The sequence below is a fragment of the Podarcis raffonei genome, chromosome 13, assembly GCF_027172205.1.
Source record: "Podarcis raffonei isolate rPodRaf1 chromosome 13, rPodRaf1.pri, whole genome shotgun sequence".
In the NCBI taxonomy this organism is placed as follows: domain Eukaryota; kingdom Metazoa; phylum Chordata; class Lepidosauria; order Squamata; family Lacertidae; genus Podarcis; species Podarcis raffonei.
In genome coordinates, this window is record NC_070614.1 from 16,024,586 (window position 1) to 16,043,256 (window position 18,671).

An 18,671-nucleotide genomic window follows, 5' to 3' on the forward strand; every position below is an offset into this window, starting at 1 on the left:
TTACAGTCGTACCTTGGAAGTTGAACAGCTTAGTTCTCAAATGTTTTGGCTCCTGAACGCCGCAAAGCTGGAAGTGAGTATTCCAGTTTTCAAACATTCTTTTGGAAGCTGAACGTCTGACGGGGCTTCCACAGCTTCCAATTGGCTGCAGAAGCTGTGCTTTGGTTTCTGAACTTTTTGGAAGTCAAACGGACTTCCGGAACAGATTCTGTTCAACTTCCAAGTTTGAAAAGTTGACAAAAAAAGAAGGGAGCAAGGGGCATGTAAAAGCTTTAATCAACCCTTCGTTCTTACCCACTCATCCTGAGATTTCATTCCTTCTCATGAATACCCTGAGAAGCAGCCTAAAGCCCTGAAATATTATTCATAATTACTATTTATAAATTCTTACATTTTTCTAGGCACTGTGCAAATACTCCATTTTCAAATCAAGTCTGTGGCTGCAGGCCTAACAGTCTAGCCAATATGACACAGGAGGGATGGGGAGGGAGCAAGAAATGAGCTAACTTGGGCGCCAGTTGTTAAAGTGGCATTGTAGTTCTTCTGATGACCGGCTGAAAAAAGGAGACGGTTCAGGGAGGAGCCCAATGAATGGGGAACGTGTTCCTCTCCCCCCCCCCCCCCGCTGCAGTCGGGTAGGACTGTGGCTAACAGAGTGATGTTTCGGGAAGAGCTAAAGGGCAGCTGGGCGAGGCGGATGGAGTGGGCTGTACTGTCTTACTCCTCTGTCAGAAGCAGCCACCAGGTCAAACCCCTGAGACATAGTGACCCCTAAAGGTTGGCGTACTCTGGGAGGAAGGACACATGCCTTGGTTAGGGGGGAGACTGGGGGAGTGGGGTGCCAGAGATCCTGCTGAAATCCTAATGCAGTCGTACCTTGGAAGTCGAACAGAATCCGTTCCAGAACTCCGTTCGACTTCCAAAATGTTTAGAAACCAGTATACCTGAAGGAGCGTCTCCACCTCCATCGTTCTGCCCGGACACTGAGGTCCAGCGCCGAGGGCCTTCTGGTGGTTCCCTTGCTACAAGAAGCCAAGTTACAGGGAACCAGGCAGAGGGCCTTCTCGGTAGTGGCACCCGCCCTGTGGAATGCCCTCCCATCAGATGTCAAAGAGAAAAATAACTACCAAACTTTAGAAGACATCTGAAGGCAGCCCTGTTTAGGGAAGCTTTTAATGTTTAATAGGTTATTGTATTTTAGTGTTCTGCTGAAAGAACACTAAAGAACACCAGAGTGGCTGGGGAAACCCAGCAAGATGGGCGGGGTATAAATAATAAATTATTATTATTATTATTATTATTATTATCATCATCATCATCATCATCATCATTATAAAGCACGGCTTCTGATTGGCTGCAGGAAGTTCCTGCAGCCAATCAGAAGCCATGGAACCTGCGTCAGATTTTCAGCTTCCAAAAGAAAGTTCGACAACCGGAACACTCACTTCCGGGTTTCGGTCATTCGGGAGCCGATTTGTTCGGGAGCCAAGGCGTTTGAGATCTAAGATACAACTGTATAGCCTTTGTCATGGGATGTGGAGCCAGCATCCCTCGGCCTGCTTCATTATTCTCACTGTACCTGCTCCTTCCTCTCTTATGCAGGGAGTGTGTGGAATGCAAGAAGTTTGAGAGGGGGACCCTGATGGAGCAAGAGACCTGCAACCGCAACTGCCGGGATGAGATTGAATTGGTGCAGGAGCTAGGTGCGTAAGAAAGATGGGTCTCTCTGCATGACCAAGATACCTGCCTCAGGAAGGGATGGCAACTGTGCCAGTTCTTTCTTGCGTGATTAACAGCCACCCAAACCCAACACCATTCTTCCTCTCGTATTTTAGCTGCCGGCCATCTTTTCTTTTAGAAGACGCTTTGGGATGACAGAAAGAATAAATTCTGCATGCAATGTGTATGTGACAAGAGGCGGAAATGAATGACCTCTAATCTCATTTAAAAGAAAACAGGCAAATGCTGCATATTTCATGCACAAAAACCTAGGAAGCACCAATGATACCAAACAGGTACCTTAGGAGGTACCCGCTGCCTTGCAGGACATCTTTGGGACAAGAAAGGGATAAGAGTAAACGCTGCACAAATCCGGAGTGGAGTCCCTAAGACTGTTGGATGGCTCCTTGTACGCCTCTTTCCGGCAACTCCTGCAGCCAAGCTGGTGCCAAATGTATTTCTCTGCTTTCCTGTGGACCATGTCAGTGAGGCTGAGAGGGGGTCTTTGCTAAAGATGGGAAGACCTGGGGGGAAACTGGAAAAATGGAGGGAAAACCAGTTTTTTCCCCTGGTTTTTTCCCAAAGTCGTTTTCCCCCCCAGAAAAGAAATTGGGGGGGGGGGGACAGTTTGCTATAGTTTGAGTATTCCACACACACACACACCCCACCCCCATTTTTCTGGGGGGGAAACGGGGACGACGACTGATTCCCCCCCTCCCCATTTTTTTCAGTTTTCCCCCCAGGCCTTCCCATCTCTGGGACTCTTGGCCCAGGACCTCCATAGGCACCACCAGGCTTGTGCCATGGAAAGCTCCATTTTTCTCTCGAGAGAGGCAGATGACAACAACCAACTCCATCCAGAACTCCTCAGACTCCATTGGTTTATGGCAGTTTCCCTCAAACATGGGTCCCCAGGTGGTGTTGGACTACAACTCCCATCATTCCCAACCAGTATGGCCAATAGGGATGATGGGGCTTGTAGTCCAGCAACAGCTGGTTAGGTGCAATGGTCAGGGAAGACTATGGTCTATGGGATGCAACATCTCAATAGGTCCACCACCTCCATGGAGTCGAATGATGGCTACAAACCTAAATCTCATCAGGAAGTGGCCTGACTGCAACAAGAGTGTTAGGACGAATTGCATAGATAGCTCAGTTGGTTAGAGTGTGGTGGTGATAATGCCAAGGTTTGCAGATTCGATCCTCGTATGGGATGGCTGCGTATTCCTTCATTGCAACTCTGCTTCTATGAATTCCCTCACATCTAGAGTACATCTAGAACTCAGAATACCTGACCCAGAGTGTGGCCTGCCACATTTATTGCGTGTTGTAGTCCAAACAATTCCAGAGGGCATTATGTTGGGAAAGCTGTATCTAGAGCCCAACACCAGCTACAAACATTCAGCTAGACTAGAATAGGAGATGGAATTCATGTAGAGTACAGTAGCCTCCTCCCATGAGCCCTGAGACGATGTTGGCAATGAATCGAGGACCCAGGCTTACAGACTGGGTTTTTTTTTTTTTTGGCCCCAATCTGAATGCTTGTGACACCCCTAGCCCTACTTCTGAACTTCCCAAGAGCACCTGTTGGGCCAACTCCTGAAAGCGAGGGACGTGGGTGGCACTGTGGTCTAAACCACTGAGCCTCTTGGGCTTGCCGATCAGAAGGTTGGCGGTTTGAATCCCCGCAACAGAGTGAGCTCCCGTTGCTCTGTCCCAGCTCCTGCCAACCTAGCAGTTCGAAAGCACGCCAGTGTGAGTAGATAAATAGGTACCACTGTGGCAGGAAGGTAAACAGCATTTTCCTGCGCTCTGGCTTCCATCACAGTGTCCTGTTGTGCCAGAAGCGCTTTAGTCTTGCTGGCCACATGACCCAGAAAGCTGTCTGTGGACAAACACTGGCTCCCTCGGCCTGAAAGCAAGATGAGCGCCACAACCCCATAGTCTCCTTTGGCTGGACCTAACCATCCAAGGGTCCTTTACTTTTTACTTTACTTACTCCTGAAAGCACTATGTGTAGGACTAAATGTTTCCATGTTCTTTCTTCTCACCTGCCCCCTCCCCTTATGTAGGAGACAAGGGGAAGGATGCTGTGAATTGCACTTACAAGGATGAGAATGACTGTGTGGTACGTTTCCAGTACTATGAAGACTCCAGCGGCAAGTCAATCCTCTATGTCATTGAGGAGCCAGGTGAGGATGAAAAGCCACGTAAATGAGGCTTGATCTTTGGAGATTAGCCCCCTTCCCCCCGCTTAATCTGCAACCTGAGAAATGCAGCTGCAGCGATGCACACAAAACGTCAGATAGTTTCATTAGCTGGGGGAAACCTTTTTAAGAAGGTTCCTGCTGCAAGGAACTTACAAACTTAATTTTTGTGTTGGGGAAGAAAAGACAAGAAGTAAGGGAGATGTTCGTTTGTCAAAGAGCACATATCTGCCAACACAGCAGAACGTACCCAAGACTGCTTCTGTAGTAGATGAGGGTCAAGCCAAAGGCTTCATGGGAAAATGCGGATTTGAAGGAAGAGAGAAACTGGAACCACATACATGGCCAAGGAAAGTATGGGGAATCAGGAACTTAATAGGCAGATCTCTGTTAAGCTAGAAGTATCAAGTTGGAGAGTGAACGTCCAAGATGGGAACATTTTGAGCAGTGATGAATTAAGCAAAACCAAACCAAAGCAAACATTATTTATACAATAGTTTATGCTGCACCTTAAAAGGGTCCCCAGAGTGACTTAACAGTAATAAAAGCATAAATAGAATGAAACAGACATCTTTTTGCTTAGGTTAGCAAATTCTGCCCCTGTCTGTGCCTGCTGATAGATCAACAGAGGGGAGCGAGAGCTGTAGTCTGTCTCCCGCCTGCCTGATAAGGCTTGTGAGCAAAAGTTCCAGGGATCGTCCTATAACCCCAAAAGAGAATGACTGAGATCAGGTGTGTTCAGGGTAGCCTGCCCTAGACGCCCAAAAGAGAATGAATAAAGCCACCAACAAATGCACCCATAGCCACAAGGGGCATGGACCTGGCCAGTGACTCAGATGCAACTGTGTTACGTAGAGGAGATTGACACCCAACTGGGATAGATTACATGGGCCAGGCCAGTCTTCAGTGGGGAGCAGTTTTGAGGCCAGCTAATGCCTGGTGGGAAACCACAAAGCTGCCAGTTCTCTTGCAGCTCCGTGGGACTTCACGCATACAGTAATGCGGAAGTAAGATAGAGTTGGAAATCTTTGGCTATGCAGTATGCTTTTTGGGGAGGATCTTGCGACAGTTGCTGCATCATCAAAACAACATCAGAGACTGTTGAGACCTGCAACCCCCTCCAGGGCAGGATTCCCAGTGCCTGAGTCATTTTACTCAGTGGCCTAAATATGCCTTGGTCTTCCAGGGAGGAGGTTCTTAGCTGTGTTGATCTGGCTGTTAGGGAGGCTTTAGTTGTGCCCACATTGGGTCTGATTCTCTGTCGTTTATGTCCTTGTCTTGGGCTGCGCCTAGATGAGAGTTTATCCCACGTTTGATTTAGCGCTATAGCACTTGAATTGCAGAAAACGCAAGCGTCGGATCAGAACTAGGACTGAGACAAAAGGGAGGCGGTGTTTTGTGAAAATCCGATCCCCTTCTCAGCTAAGTGTAAATGTCTCCTAAAATGCCCATCTTTCACCTAGCTGGGCCTCTAGCAAATGAGCCCGGCTTGCAGAAAACCTATTAGAACTGATTCACACATGACATGTGCAGCTGTTGATGGCTAGCAGCTGAATGTGTGGTCATAACTCGATGTGGCAGTCGTGAAGAGATGTTGAACATGCATGTGTGAAACAGAACCATCAGCTGGGCACAAAAGGCCCCCAAGCTCTCTGTCCCCATAATAAGACTCCCACAGCTCAGAAGCAGAGACCAAATATCTTAAGGTGGTTCTTGCAGAGCAACTGCTTCTGGTGAATAAGTTAGGGGAGCCACTCTCAAAAAAGGGATTTATGTATGCCACAACTGTGGCTTGTGTTTCGTTAGAAGAGTTTGGGTTTGATATCCCGCTTTATCACTATCCTAAGGAGTCTCAAAGCGGCTAACATTCTCCTTTCCCTTCCTCCCCCACAACAATCACTCTGTAAGGTGAGTGGGGCTGAGAGACTTCAGAGAAGTGTGACTGGCCCAAGGTCACCCAGCAGCTGCATGTGGAGGAGCGGAGATGCGAACCCGGTTCACCAGATTACGAGTCTACCACTCTTATCCACTACACCACACTGGTGTTTTCCAAAATGGAAAATGAGCGAAATGCCAACTATAGAAGAATGGCAACATAAACTGACAGAATATGCATAGCTTGTGGGCCTAACATATAGAATAAGAGAACAAGAAGAACATACGTTGAAAGAAGATTGGAAAATGTTTATTGAATATATGTGGATATTTGAAAACGTGGACAGCATTAAGATAAATTTGACAATGTAAATAAGTTTTGATGGATGTTGTGCAAAATGAACCACGGAAAGAGAGGAAGGGAAGTCATTGAGGGGAGCCACTCTCATGTGGGATGGAAATTATCGCCGTGCATGCTCAGTAGAGATCTCTACTGGTGTGCAGATGTTGGTTGTGGAGAGAGAATGGGAATACCAAAGTAGGAAACTTAGGAAGTTTTGCAGCCCTTGCGTGATACCACATGCTTCTCTTGCAGACTGTCCCAAGGGGCCGGACATCCTGGTCGTTCTCCTTTCTGTGACGGGAGCCATTTTGCTTATTGGCTTGGCTACTCTGCTCATCTGGAAACTGCTCATCACCATCCACGACCGGCGGGAGTTCGCCAAGTTTGAAGAAGAGCGGGCCAGGGCTAGATGGGACACGGTGAGAAACAGGAGAGGCGGTTGATGGGGGAGTAGAGAACAGCCCTGCAACATTTCTGCTGCAGCAGGGGAAGGAGTTTCTTGCAGTGATCCCTAGTTCAGCTTCCATATTCTGGCAATCCTCATGTTGTGGATCATACCAGCCACGGATATCAGGCTTATACCAGTTTTCAAACGAGACTTTGAGGGGGAAACAGTGTGGGTGTCGCCAACTCACATCCATTCCTATTTCTCCAGCACTGCGCTGCTGAAAAAACATATGACTAGACTCATTGTGCTAGCATTTCCTGCCCTTTGCTCTGCTTCATTAACTAATGCCTGCAGGGAAGGAGAGAAAAACGCTAAAATAACGATGACATGTCATGTTCTCAGATGCGTGCTGCCAGGGAGATATGCTAGAACCCGTGTGCTTTGGGTCTATTACAGAATCCTGGGGTTGTTGGTTTGGTGAGAATAATTAGAGATTCCAATCCCTGCCTCGCTGAATTATGTTTGCCAGGGATCACTGGGGCAAGAGAACTGTTAAACTGGTTTAAGCCTATATGCAGACACCTTTTGACAATGGCCGTGAATTAGCAGGTACAGGTTATGGTTTGTGCCAATTCCTTTACCCTGCTATATTTCTCCGTTTCAGGCCAACAACCCATTGTACAAAGGAGCTACCTCGACCTTCACCAACATCACGTACCGTGGGAATTCGTGAAGAGAGACAAGGCCTTGCAGGGCCTTCCTTACTGATGTTTACAGAACAGTCTGTGTTGCGCTGGCATGTGTGTTGTCTGTGTGCGTTGTGTGCGTATGTGAGATGTTTTAACAGCTGTTGCTCAAACGGTTCCGGAGCTTTTGCTCTGCGTTGTTCTGCTGCCGTGTGTGAACTATGCACTATGCTTACGAGATTTTCTGTTTACCTCAGCTCACCTAGTACTGTGGGCCCAGCAGACCCCTATGCTGAAGGAGAAAGCAGGCCTCTCTTGTCAGTGGGAACAGCATCGCGCAAATCCCTCGGAGGGGACCGGACACTCTAGTTGAATAAAATTAAGTGGCAGGAATGTTGAGATGCAATCTAACTTCGAAGGGTTTTACTAATCAGGTTTGGAATTGGGGAGTTTTCCCTCCAGAAACAAACTTCCCCAGTTCAGATTATTACTAACTCACTCCTAGCTGAGCCCAAACTCCTCCTGAAGTTTCACACCTGGTTTGAAATGGCACAGCTGGTGAAATCTGTCCCTTGCTTTCGCCGTCGCCGCTTTCCCTTCTCAAGCGAAGTTACCAGTCAGTTGGCTCAGGTGGGCATGGGAAAGCTATCTTGCAAGGCCTCCCTGGTGTCTTAGGTGATACTTGCCAGCATTTCTGGCACAAGGATACATGGGAGAGATAGTTCCCATGGATCCTAATTCCTTTTTAAAAAAAATAATATTTATTAAGGGTTTAGAGATTACAGAAAAAAAGAAGAATGAAAAAATGAAAAATTAAATACATAAAAAAGAAAAAAAACAATACAGTAAAAAAGAAAAACAAGCATTTAAAAACACATCCAATGTTTCCCTATCTTTATCTTTCATTTACTTGTTTCATCGACCTCCTCACACCTCCCTTTTTTGTATTCTAGTTCAATTAGCTGTTTCAGCAAATCCATTCCATCTTACTCAATTTTTGTTCCATAATTTATCTTAACCCAATTTAACCTTAAATTTTCCACTTTGACCCATTAACAATCTATTTTTACTTAATTCTTTGTAACCTTTCTGCTAGAGCCATGTAACTTCATTCCAGCATCCTTCTAACATTCCTTAATTTTACAGTATTTCTGTAAATAAACTTTACATTTTTTCCAATCTTCTTCCACCGACTCTCCCATGGATCCTAATTCCTAAGAGGAGTAGGAAAGCTTTGAGAAAAGGGAACAGAGGAGCCGTCATTTGGCCGACAAGATCCCAAGGCTCTGCAGTGCTGCGGACACAACTGCAAGCATGGCGAGACCGAACTTCTAAATAGGTTCAGAAATAGAAAGCATTTTCTGGAATTTTGAGGGGCGTGCGAAATTATTTTCGGAACCTGTTTCAAACTGATCTAGCTTTTACTGTACCAAGAACAAAGCACTGCATACTGTTTTTTAAATATATATAATATACCTCTTGCTATCTTCATCCCCAGAGTAAGTAATAAGTGTTTTGTATTTAACTTCTAGAAAAACAAGAGATGCTGATGTATTTACAAGCTTGCCCCTGACCGTTTTGTGACCCTCCCGAATCATTCACAGGGCTCAGTTTGTTAAGGGACAAAAGGCACTCTGCACATGCTTAAAGGTACTTCTTTTTGCACAATGGCTCCGCGTGTTCCAAGGCTGAGCCCCTGGGTTCAAATCAAGCCCTTTGCACAACATCTCTCACCTTTGTGCTGCATAGCCAACTTGATAATGCTGACGGTTTGGAGAAGGGTCATTGCTCACTGATAGAGCGTGTATTATGTAGCAAGGCTGGGGAAGACCTGGGAGAGCTGTTTCCAGTCAGAGTAGACAGTAGCAGGCTAGATGACTTGGCAGCTTGACAAGGTATTCTCCTAGGTTCACATGAATCAGGAGCTCCTTCGTCAAGATGTGATACGTGTCTCTGAGCTGTCGTTATCTCACATGTTCCTGAATCCTCAGAGCCTCACCGTGGGGGCAAGTTCTTAGCTCCTGCTTTCTTACTCAGGGAACCAAAGATTCGCCTTAAGGAGATGAGACTCCAGTGTCCTGGGTGACCTAAAATTTTCCTCAGGTTTGTTGAAGGGGGTGGGGAATATGCTGAAGCAACCTGCCCAATGAAACCCTCTTTTTCTGGGCTTGCGTCACCCAGTACAGCTAGATGGGTCCCCCCCCCCACTCCATCTTTGTTGGGCTGTGAACTATTCTGGTAGACTCTGTTATTTTCGCCATTGGCCATTCTGACCATGGAAGGTGGCTTCTTGACCTGAGACCCATAGACATTAAAAGAGGCGAGGAGTCGCAGAAAGGTTGACGCCCTCTTTCCTCTCCTTCCCGATTCTCACTCCACCACTCACGCCAGCACTTCCATCGCCCCAAGCTTCCCACGTGCAGGCTGGATCCATCAGCCAAAGTATCTCCCATTGCCGTCACAAACCTCTGACCCTGGAATTAAGAAAAGGAGGCAGCAGTTAGTCTGTTGGGAGCGACAGAATGTAGGTCGGAAGAAGTTGAGTTCACACGGCGCCAGCTTCCAAGTTACTCCTTTTCCCGTTCGCACAATGGATCTATTCTTCTGGGTTTCTCAGCTCCTTGCCCCATCCGACCCCCCCCCAGCCCCACCTGTCCTCTTTCGGTTTTGCTGGATTCTGGGAAGGAGAGATAGGTGCCAGGAAGTAAGCCTGGGAACATATTTAGAAGGGGACAGGCAGGGCTGTGTTGATTTGGGTGAAAAGCAGGTCTTGTTGAGGGCAATGATGTGATGGAATGAAGACTCTTGTCACACGCAAATAAAATCAAAATGTCTCAACTCACAGATTTGCCTGGCTTCTCTTGGTCATTCATTTGTCTCTTCTTTTTTTGCTCTTAGCCCAATGACAACTTTAACACAAGGCCGCAAATTGCTATTGCTGTTGAAATGAGAATGTGGAAGCAAATCTACCTGTTTCCGGAACTGTGCTAGGTACAGAAAGGAGCACCTAAAATAATATGTGGGATGGATTACTTTTTCCAGTGAGGAAACACACTAAAGTGTTGGGGGGGGTGGATTGGGAGGAGGCACTGTAGAAGTTTATAAAATCATTCTCGATTTTATAGCCGGTCCAGTCCCCAGAAAGTATCAAGAGGTAGTCTTAAATGCTCAATTTTAGTGGTTGCTCGACTGCTTTTATGCCCATGATTGTAAATCTAAAGAGAGAGATTTGGAACAAGAATGATTTTTTTACCAAATGTTCAATAGGTTCAGAATGGACAGGATGAACTGGACAAAATAGTACTGGACAGAGTTGACAAAGGGAAATGTTGAGGCAGCAGTGACATCTAGGGGCATTTTGTGGGATTTCATCATATCCAAACACCCTGAGCTTTCTACTGTAAAACAATATTTGCATACTTCTGAGTATTCGAAACTCATGTAATATAATTAATATAATATACATTACAATATTTACAGAATTATTTGCTGATTAAAATATTTATATTTATTTATTTATAAAGTATCAGGGAGGTGTGCAGTAATATAAACCATTTAGAAAAACTTTTAAGAGCAATACAAAGCCACCATGAAAACAGTTGGTTACCTGAGTATTTTTTTAATTTAACAAAATCTGCACAGGCCTTACAGCATTAAAAAAAAAAAAATCCAAGAGGCAGCTGAAAATAAAAAAATGAGATTGCAGAATGCCTTCACAGCATCAGTGACACAAAATGCTTGACTTCTGATTGTGACCAGAAGTATCACACCCAGTGCTTTTTTCCCTGGGGGTACGCATACCCCTAAACATCTTGTGAATGTTTGTACTTTTGTCCATTTACTGTATTTATTTCCCCCAATTTGAACTATAAAATGGTGATTTTCTTGAGTCAAAATGAGAGTACCCCTAAACATTTTTTTTAGGGGGGGAAAAAGCACTGATCACACCTATATGCAATTACCGTATTCTTCCGTCTATAAACCGAGGTTATTTTATTTAAAAATTGCACTAAAAAATGGGGGTCGTCTTATACACAGATAGTGGAGAGGTGAGACAGGCAATTGGTGGCTGCTGCAAGCAGGAGATTGTCAGCGGTGTTTGTGTGGGTAAGACAATGTCCGCTGGCTATAGGCTGCAGCGGCAATTGGGCGGGTGATTGGCGCTTGCTTTTGGCGAGAGTGCAGACGATTGGTTGTTTCATTGATGTACGTGTGATTGGCTGTGGTGGTCCTGTGGGTGAGCGTTTTTCGGCAATCCCCCCCCCAAAAAAAGTTCAGCAACTGTGGGCAATCTCTCCCCCCCAAAAAAGCTCAAAAACTCTTAGCAATCTCCCTCTATTTTCTCTATTTTTAGTCCCAAGAAAGAGGGGGCATCTTATACACGGGGGCGTGTTATACACAGAAAAATACGGTACATCTTTTTTGCTGGTGGTTGGTAGAGGGAGGGAAGCCAAAAGAGAGCAACTTGCCTAAGGTCCCGTAAACAAATTTACAGCAAAACTGAGAATCAAACCGAGGACTTCTTGTTTTGTAGCCCCAAATGCAACCTTTTGCACATTTACTCAGAAGTAAGTCTCAGGGTGGCGCTGTGGGTTAAACCACAGAGCCTAGGACTTGTCGATCAGAAGGTCGGCGGTTCGAATCCCTGTGACAGGGTGAGCTCTCGTTGCTCTGTCCCAGCTCCTGCCAACCTAACAGTTTGAAAGCACGTCAAAGAGCAAGTACATAAATAGGTACCGCTCCGGCGGGAAGGTAAACGGCGTTTCCGTGCACTGCTCTGGTTCGCCAGAAGCAGCTTAGTCATGGTGGTCACATGACCCGGAAGCTGTACGCCGGCTCCCTCAGCCAATAAAGCGAGATGTGCGCCGCAACCCCAGAGTTGGTCACGACTGGACCTAATGGTCAGGGGTCCCTTTACTCTGTGAGTTCAGTGAGGCTTATTCCAAGACAAGTAAAGCCACTCCTACTGCCCTGCGATCATGGGGTGAAGGAGGTCGGGATAAAAATGCGCGAAACAAATCAATCTTTGTGAGCTTTGTAACATTGCAGGGCATCTTTGCCAGCCTGTATAAAATGAACCATTCTGGTCTCACGGCCATGTGTTCCTCCTACTGCTTCACTCCCAAGGATGACAGCCAGCTTGTTCAACACAGACTTGCGCCTTTTTTATTTTGGATAGTGATTTTCTACAACATGTGCTCTGTTTGGATCACTCGCTGCTCTATGACATCATCGGGCTGGAACCTCTCAAACAACAGTTGCCACCCAAGTGGCGGCGGTGGTGGTGAAAAACATGGCACTGGTGGAGAACCATTGATGTGAACTCTCGTGGCCCTGCTTCCACCAGCCATAAGACCTGAGCTGCCTTGGGGGAAATGGAAGCCCTGATCTCCACGCCATCCCCATATTTCTGGTCCTAGCTGTACCTCCCCATTGATGGTTCATCTCATCCTAGGCCCGCAAACGCCACCCAACAAGATTGCTGATCTGTACGGCTTCCGACCAAGTGAGTTGTGGTTCTGAGGGACTGGAAAAGGAGGCAGTCTTCCCTTGGTGTTCCTCCTGTTCCTTTTATTCTTTCCCCCTCCACTCGCTCTGGATGAAGGGCCATTGAAGAAGTGCTCTATGATTTCTTTTCCATCTCCAGTGAAGAGGACCTTCTTGTGTGGCCTTCATCTTTTCTGTTGACCTTTGACTTACCAGTTTTGGCTGCCATCCCTGCTAATGTGGAAGGAGTACATCTCCCTGCTGTGGTTCCTGGAAAATGGATGACATCATCAACAGAGTTAGCAGGTAATAGGGGCTCTTAAATGTTAACCTGTGGGATGCAGGTGGCGCTGTGGTCTAAACCACAGAGCCTAGGGCTTGCCGATTGAAAGGTCAGCAGTTTGAATCCCTGCGACGGGGTGAGCTCCCGTTGCTCTGTCCCAGCTCCTGCCCGCCTAACAGTTCGAAAGCACGTCAAAGTGAAAGTAGATAAACAGGTACTTCTCAGGCGGGAAGGTAAATGGTGTTTCTGTGTACTGCTCTGGTTCGCCAGAAGTGGCTTAGTCATGCTGGCCACATGACCCGGAAGCTGTACGCCGGCTCCCTCGGCCAATAAAGCGAGATGAGCGCCGCAACCCCAGAGGCGTCCACGACTGGACCTAACAGTCAGGGGTCCCTTTACCTTTAGGCTTACCCAGCTATTGATATACCCCTAACTAGGGTGATCAACTTGCTTTTTGATAATACTTTTTATTAGTTTTCTATTACAGTCCAATAATAGCCTCATTATAACAATGCCAAATCATAATACAATTACTAATACAGTACCAATCATTCAGATACCAAATTATATAATTTACGTGGCCACCCACATGCTAGAATTGATGGTTTGATGATTTTCTTTATTTCTGCGCTCCAAAATCTTATTCATTTCAATTGCACTCCAGTCAAGATAACAGTCCCTTATCCAACAACTGCAATATGAACAACTTCCATTTGTATTAACACATTAAATGATTTCTGAAACTACAGGTGAGGCACTCAAACTATATCCTTATATAGGAGCTCCTGCCATCCTGGTTGTGAATGTATATGGTAAAAAAGGTAAAGGACCCCTGGATGGTTAAGTCCAGTCAAAGACGACTATGGGGTTGTGGCGCTCATCTCGCTTCAGGCCGAGGGAGCCGGCATTTGTCTACAGACAGCTTTCCAGGTCATGTGGGCAGCATAACTAAACCGCTTCTGGCACAACGGGACACTGTGACAGAAACCAAGGCACACGGAAACGCTGTTTACCTTCCTGCCGCTGCGGTACCTATTTATCTACTTGCACTAGCGTGCTTTTGAACTGCTAGGTTGGCAGGAGCTGGGACTGAGCAACGGGAGCTCACTCCCGTCTCAGGGATTCGAACCTTTTGATCAGGAGGCCCAAGAGGCTCAGTAGTCTAGACAAGCACTGAGGTAGCGGGGAATGATACTATGAGCAACTATGAGTATATACAGTAATTCTGGAAAAAATAGGAAGAGAAACAAAGACAAAAAGGAACAATTCCAAGAATAGAGGGGGATTATTTATGACAAATCCCAAGAGTCCCTACGTACGTACTTCTACTTGTCACTTATTAAGGATTATTTATGACATTTTTTCATCTTGAGTGTATGAGAAGGATAAGGAAAGAACTGCTTATTTTATGACCTGTGAAACATGAGGTTAATTTTTGGAATAAATTACAGGTCCCTTCATCTGTGTGCTGATCTAGATCAGTGGTTCCCAAATCTCCCCATCTCCCTAAGGGTCTTGGCAGACCACTTAAAAATGTGGTCTGTCAAGTAATGTGCTGTATGATTTCTAATTGTATTTTGTTTTTGTTTTTTTAAAGAATATTTATTAAGTTTTCCAATTTTTTAAACAAAACAAACAAACAAAACAAACAGAAACATTAAACAAAAGCATAAAATTCATAAACCATACTTTTAAATAACAAATTTCTCAGACCTCCTCATACTTCTCCTTCTTGTATCCCAATTAAGATTATTTTTTCAGCAAATCCTTCATTTAAAGCATTACAGCTTATAACATTACCTTATTTTTCAAACCCCTTTTTTCCCCCCATCTATGTTCTTATATATCATTGCAGCTAGAAACCTCTCAATTTCAATCCAACACCATCTAACTTTCTTAAATTTTACAATATTTCTGTAAATAGTCCTTGAATTTTTTCCAATCTTCTTCAGCCGACTCTTCTCCCTGGTCACGGATTCTGCTCGTCAATTCTGCCAGTCCCATACAATCGATCAATTTCATCTGCCATTCTTCCAGAGTGGGTAGATCTTGCATCTTCCAATACTTTGCGATGAGTATCCTTGCTGCTGTTGTAGCATACATAAAAAAAGTTCTGTCCTTCTTTGGCACCACTTGGCCGACCATGCCCAAGAGAAAGGCCTCTGGTTTCTTCAAGAAGGTATATTTAAATACCTTTTTCAATTCATTATATATCATTTCCCAGAACGCCTTAATCCTGGGACACGTCCACCAAAGGTGAAAGAATGTACCTTCATTTTCCTTACATTTCCAACATTTATTGTCCGGCAAATGATAGATTTTTGCAAGCTTGACTGGGGTCATGTACCACCTGTATATCATTTTCATAATATTCTCTCGATTTCTAATTGTATTTTGACAGACAAGCTGTGGACTGTCTGAATGAAGCTTGTGAAACCAAGGCTCGCCCATATTGCCTATTCCCTTCTTGTAGTTTTTGTTGTTGTTGCTGGCGGTTTTTTGCACATTCGTGGCATCCTCACCACTAACGGTGTTATCCAACCATATTATAGTATTGTGTTTTCTTTCATGTTTGTCACTGGGCCTATTTTTCCTTCCCTCGCAGTAACCAAAAAGACAAAAACGAGCAAGCTGAAGAGGAGAAAAGACTCCAAGAACTAAATGAGCAGGTCAAAGAGATCAGCGAACTTCAAGAGCCAACTTTCGAAGGCGATAAACCCCCAGAAGTATCTGAGCAGGACCAGGAGAACATGCCACAAAACTTAAATTACCAAACTGAAGAGAGCAGTGAACTTTCAGCGCCAGATCTTGAAATTAAAATCCAAGATCTATCTGAGCTGGTTGACGAGAACAAGCCAGAAAACCTAATCGAGCAGGCTGAAGAGAGCAGTGAACTTACGGAGCCAAATGTCGAGGACAATAAAACCCAAGAACTAGCTGAGGAGCAGGACCAGGAGAACAAGCCACAAGGCCCAGATGAGCAGGCCAACGATGATAATCCTCAAGATCTAAAGGACAGGGTTGAGGGACGTGTGAAAACATCACTGCTGCACCTCCCTGGTAGAGAGCCCTCCCTGTATCCACTTTCCAGGATACCAGATTTTTATTTGGCAGAACTGCAGGATGGACTACAAATCTCCCCTACCTCTCAACCTCAATTGGATGAGTAAGTAACGTTCTGGCATTGTGGCAGAAATCTTGTGCTTCACATTTGATTCCTTAAGTTGTCCCTAGCGTTGCCAACTTCAGCACGAAGCGGCAGCATCCAGCACCATCCTTTGTGTGAGGAATGTCCCGGATGGAATTACATTAATTTATTAACTTATAAAGAGAATTATATGAAAGTGATGTATAGGTGGTATTTAACACCAGTTAAGTTGCCAAAAATGTACAAAACGGGAGAAAATAAGTGTTGGAAATGTAAAGAAGTAGAAGGTATGTTTCATCGTATGTGGTGGCAACGTAAGATTATTAAAAAATTCTGGGAAATGATCTATAATGAATTGGGGGGGAGTTAAGAATTAAAAAAACAACAACCCAGAAGCCTTTTTATTAGGTATTACAGGACTGGATCTACCTAAAGAATATAAGAATTTGTTTACGTATGCAACAAAGCCACCCAGATATTGCTAGCCCAACATTGGGAAGAAGAAGACGTCCCCACTAAGGAAGATTGGCAAATTAAGATGCTGAACTGGCTAAATTAACTGGGAAACTTAGAAATCAAGATGACAACAAATATAAAAAAAGAATGGGAAATTATTGCATATTTACAAAAGCAATGGACACAAGTTAATGCATTAGCAGGATTAAAACAATAACACTTGCAATGTTATAGACAAGGTTTAAAATTTGAGGTAATCAGAGATAAAGACTTTGTTGACATGCACGAATGAAAATAATACAAAGGAACCGGGATGGGAGGGGAAGGAAGTCGGGGGAGTCAAGTAATCCCATAATATGGATTCAATACTGACTGTGTATATAGTTGTTTTAAATGTTTTATTTTATGCTTCTTTCTTTAATGCAAGGTTTTTGTGACAATTTTTTTTTTGTATAATATTTTTATTATCTTGATAACCATTGCTCTCTTTTTTTGGTAAAAGTAACATGAAGGGCTGGTATTCACATCTTGGGGTGGGGTTGTGGGTGCCAGTGTTGAATGGCAGCTGTGAGCAGCAAACAAGGAGAAGAGGTGACGGTACTCTGTTCTGGTGAGTACTATCAGGGACGTCTTTAGCATATGCGCCACCAGGGTGCAAAGATGTGCCCAGCACCCCCAAATTTAGTTAATTTCGTGTGAATGGCGCCATTGAGAATGACAAGTGCCACCGCTGAGTCTGACAAATGCCGCCGTTGTGAATGACAAGCACTGGGGCTGCGTGACTTTGGTAAATGAGCGCACAAAGTCTAAGGTCCTTTAGTGAAACAGTAGGTATACATTTCAGTGATATCTAGGTATATATGTATTTTGTTTTTCTAGCTTGATCAAAATTATTATTTCATAACAGGTAGATAGTTAAGAACTTAGGTGGTTTCAGCGGCGGGCACCCGGCGCCCCCCAGAATTCGGCACCCAGGTGCCCCACACCCCCCGAGTAAAGACGGCCCTTAGTACTATCACAAAAAGAGGTTTTAAGAACGCCAGAGACCCTGCATGAGCTCAGCCAGTAGCTTCGTATGGGTGTTAAATAGGATGAGGGACAGAATCATAGCTGTCAACTTTTCCCTTTTCTTGCGAGGAATCCTATTTGGAATAAGGGAAATTCCCTTAAAAAAGGGGAAACGTTGATAGCTATGGACAGAACAGATCCCTAAGCAGCCGCCACCCAGCTCAAATGCCAGGGGGTGAGCTAAAATTCCTCTTCTCTGGGCTGAACTGTAAGCTGCTGTCCGAGATGAGCGAGGACCTGGGAAGGAAGCCAGTGGGTCAGAGCTGCAGCATGAAGTCAGAAAGTGTGAGCCAAATAAAACACAGGGAAAGCTAAGTAGGCCTCGTTGCTCAGGCAGCATCTAACTCTAACAGGAAGCTAGTTATAATCCTGTAAAAGAGGCTCTAAAGGCCACCCATTCTTAACTACTTAGGCAGACGCTCCAAAAAATAGCAGAACCACCCAAGAATATTGTCCGCAGTTACTGATACCAAATGCTGCTGAGAGATCCAGGTGAATCAACAGCGTCATTCCGCCCCTGCCTTTCTCCTGAAATAGGTTGACTAAGGCAGAAGTTGGCTTCCCTACCAGAGGATTGCAAGGTATGGGGTGCGGAAAGAAGGGTGTTTTCCTCCTTTCAGAGTTTCCATTCGCTAACATCTAAGATGACCCTCTGCTCAGGCTAAAGCATTGCCCTCGCTATAAAAAGACAGTTTGAGAGGAATAGTTTTTGTTATGTATTCAGTGGTCTGTGTTTGCCTGAGCTTGAGTCTGGACGAAGGATTCTGAGCACCTGTGTTCTGATTGGATACATGATGTCCAATCACTGAAAATTTCAGGATTTGGGCCTCTGTCATTGGCCCTTGAACTCTGAGTCGTGATTCGCAGCTTGGAAGTTTAGACAGCCAATCACGTTGGGAGTGGGAGTGGACCTGGCTTTCAGGAATGTATATAAGCAGTTGCTTTGTCCCTGTTTACCAGTTATGTAGTTCAAGAAAGGTTCTTGCTGCTATGTGTCTTGCCTCATGGGAA

The 18,671-nt window shown here is 45.0% G+C and overlaps 2 protein-coding genes across 3 annotated transcripts in view; both read left to right on the top strand.

Moving 5' to 3' along the window:
* Positions 1-7,955, top strand: part of ITGB3 (integrin subunit beta 3) — a 58,580-nt gene extending 50,625 nt beyond the window's left edge. Inside the window, exons 12-15 of the mRNA XM_053363686.1 lie at positions 1,603-1,703; positions 3,792-3,911; positions 6,397-6,563; positions 7,197-7,955. Of these exons, the coding sequence (XP_053219661.1) occupies positions 1,603-1,703; positions 3,792-3,911; positions 6,397-6,563; positions 7,197-7,265 (457 nt within the window). The 3' untranslated portion in view covers positions 7,266-7,955. The remainder of the gene's footprint in view (positions 1-1,602; positions 1,704-3,791; positions 3,912-6,396; positions 6,564-7,196) is intronic.
* A 4,384-nt stretch (positions 7,956-12,339) lies between these two features.
* LOC128400950 (uncharacterized) overlaps positions 12,340-18,671 on the top strand; it is a 30,753-nt gene continuing 24,421 nt past the window's right edge. Inside the window, exons 1-3 of one of the 2 annotated variants that reach the window (XM_053363701.1) lie at positions 12,340-12,724; positions 12,866-13,011; positions 15,594-16,154. In XM_053363701.1, the coding sequence (XP_053219676.1) occupies positions 12,983-13,011; positions 15,594-16,154 (590 nt within the window). In that variant the 5' untranslated portion in view covers positions 12,340-12,724; positions 12,866-12,982. Of the gene's footprint in view, positions 13,012-15,593; positions 16,155-18,671 lie in introns of both variants that reach the window. The other variant, XM_053363700.1, reaches the window with a different exon arrangement.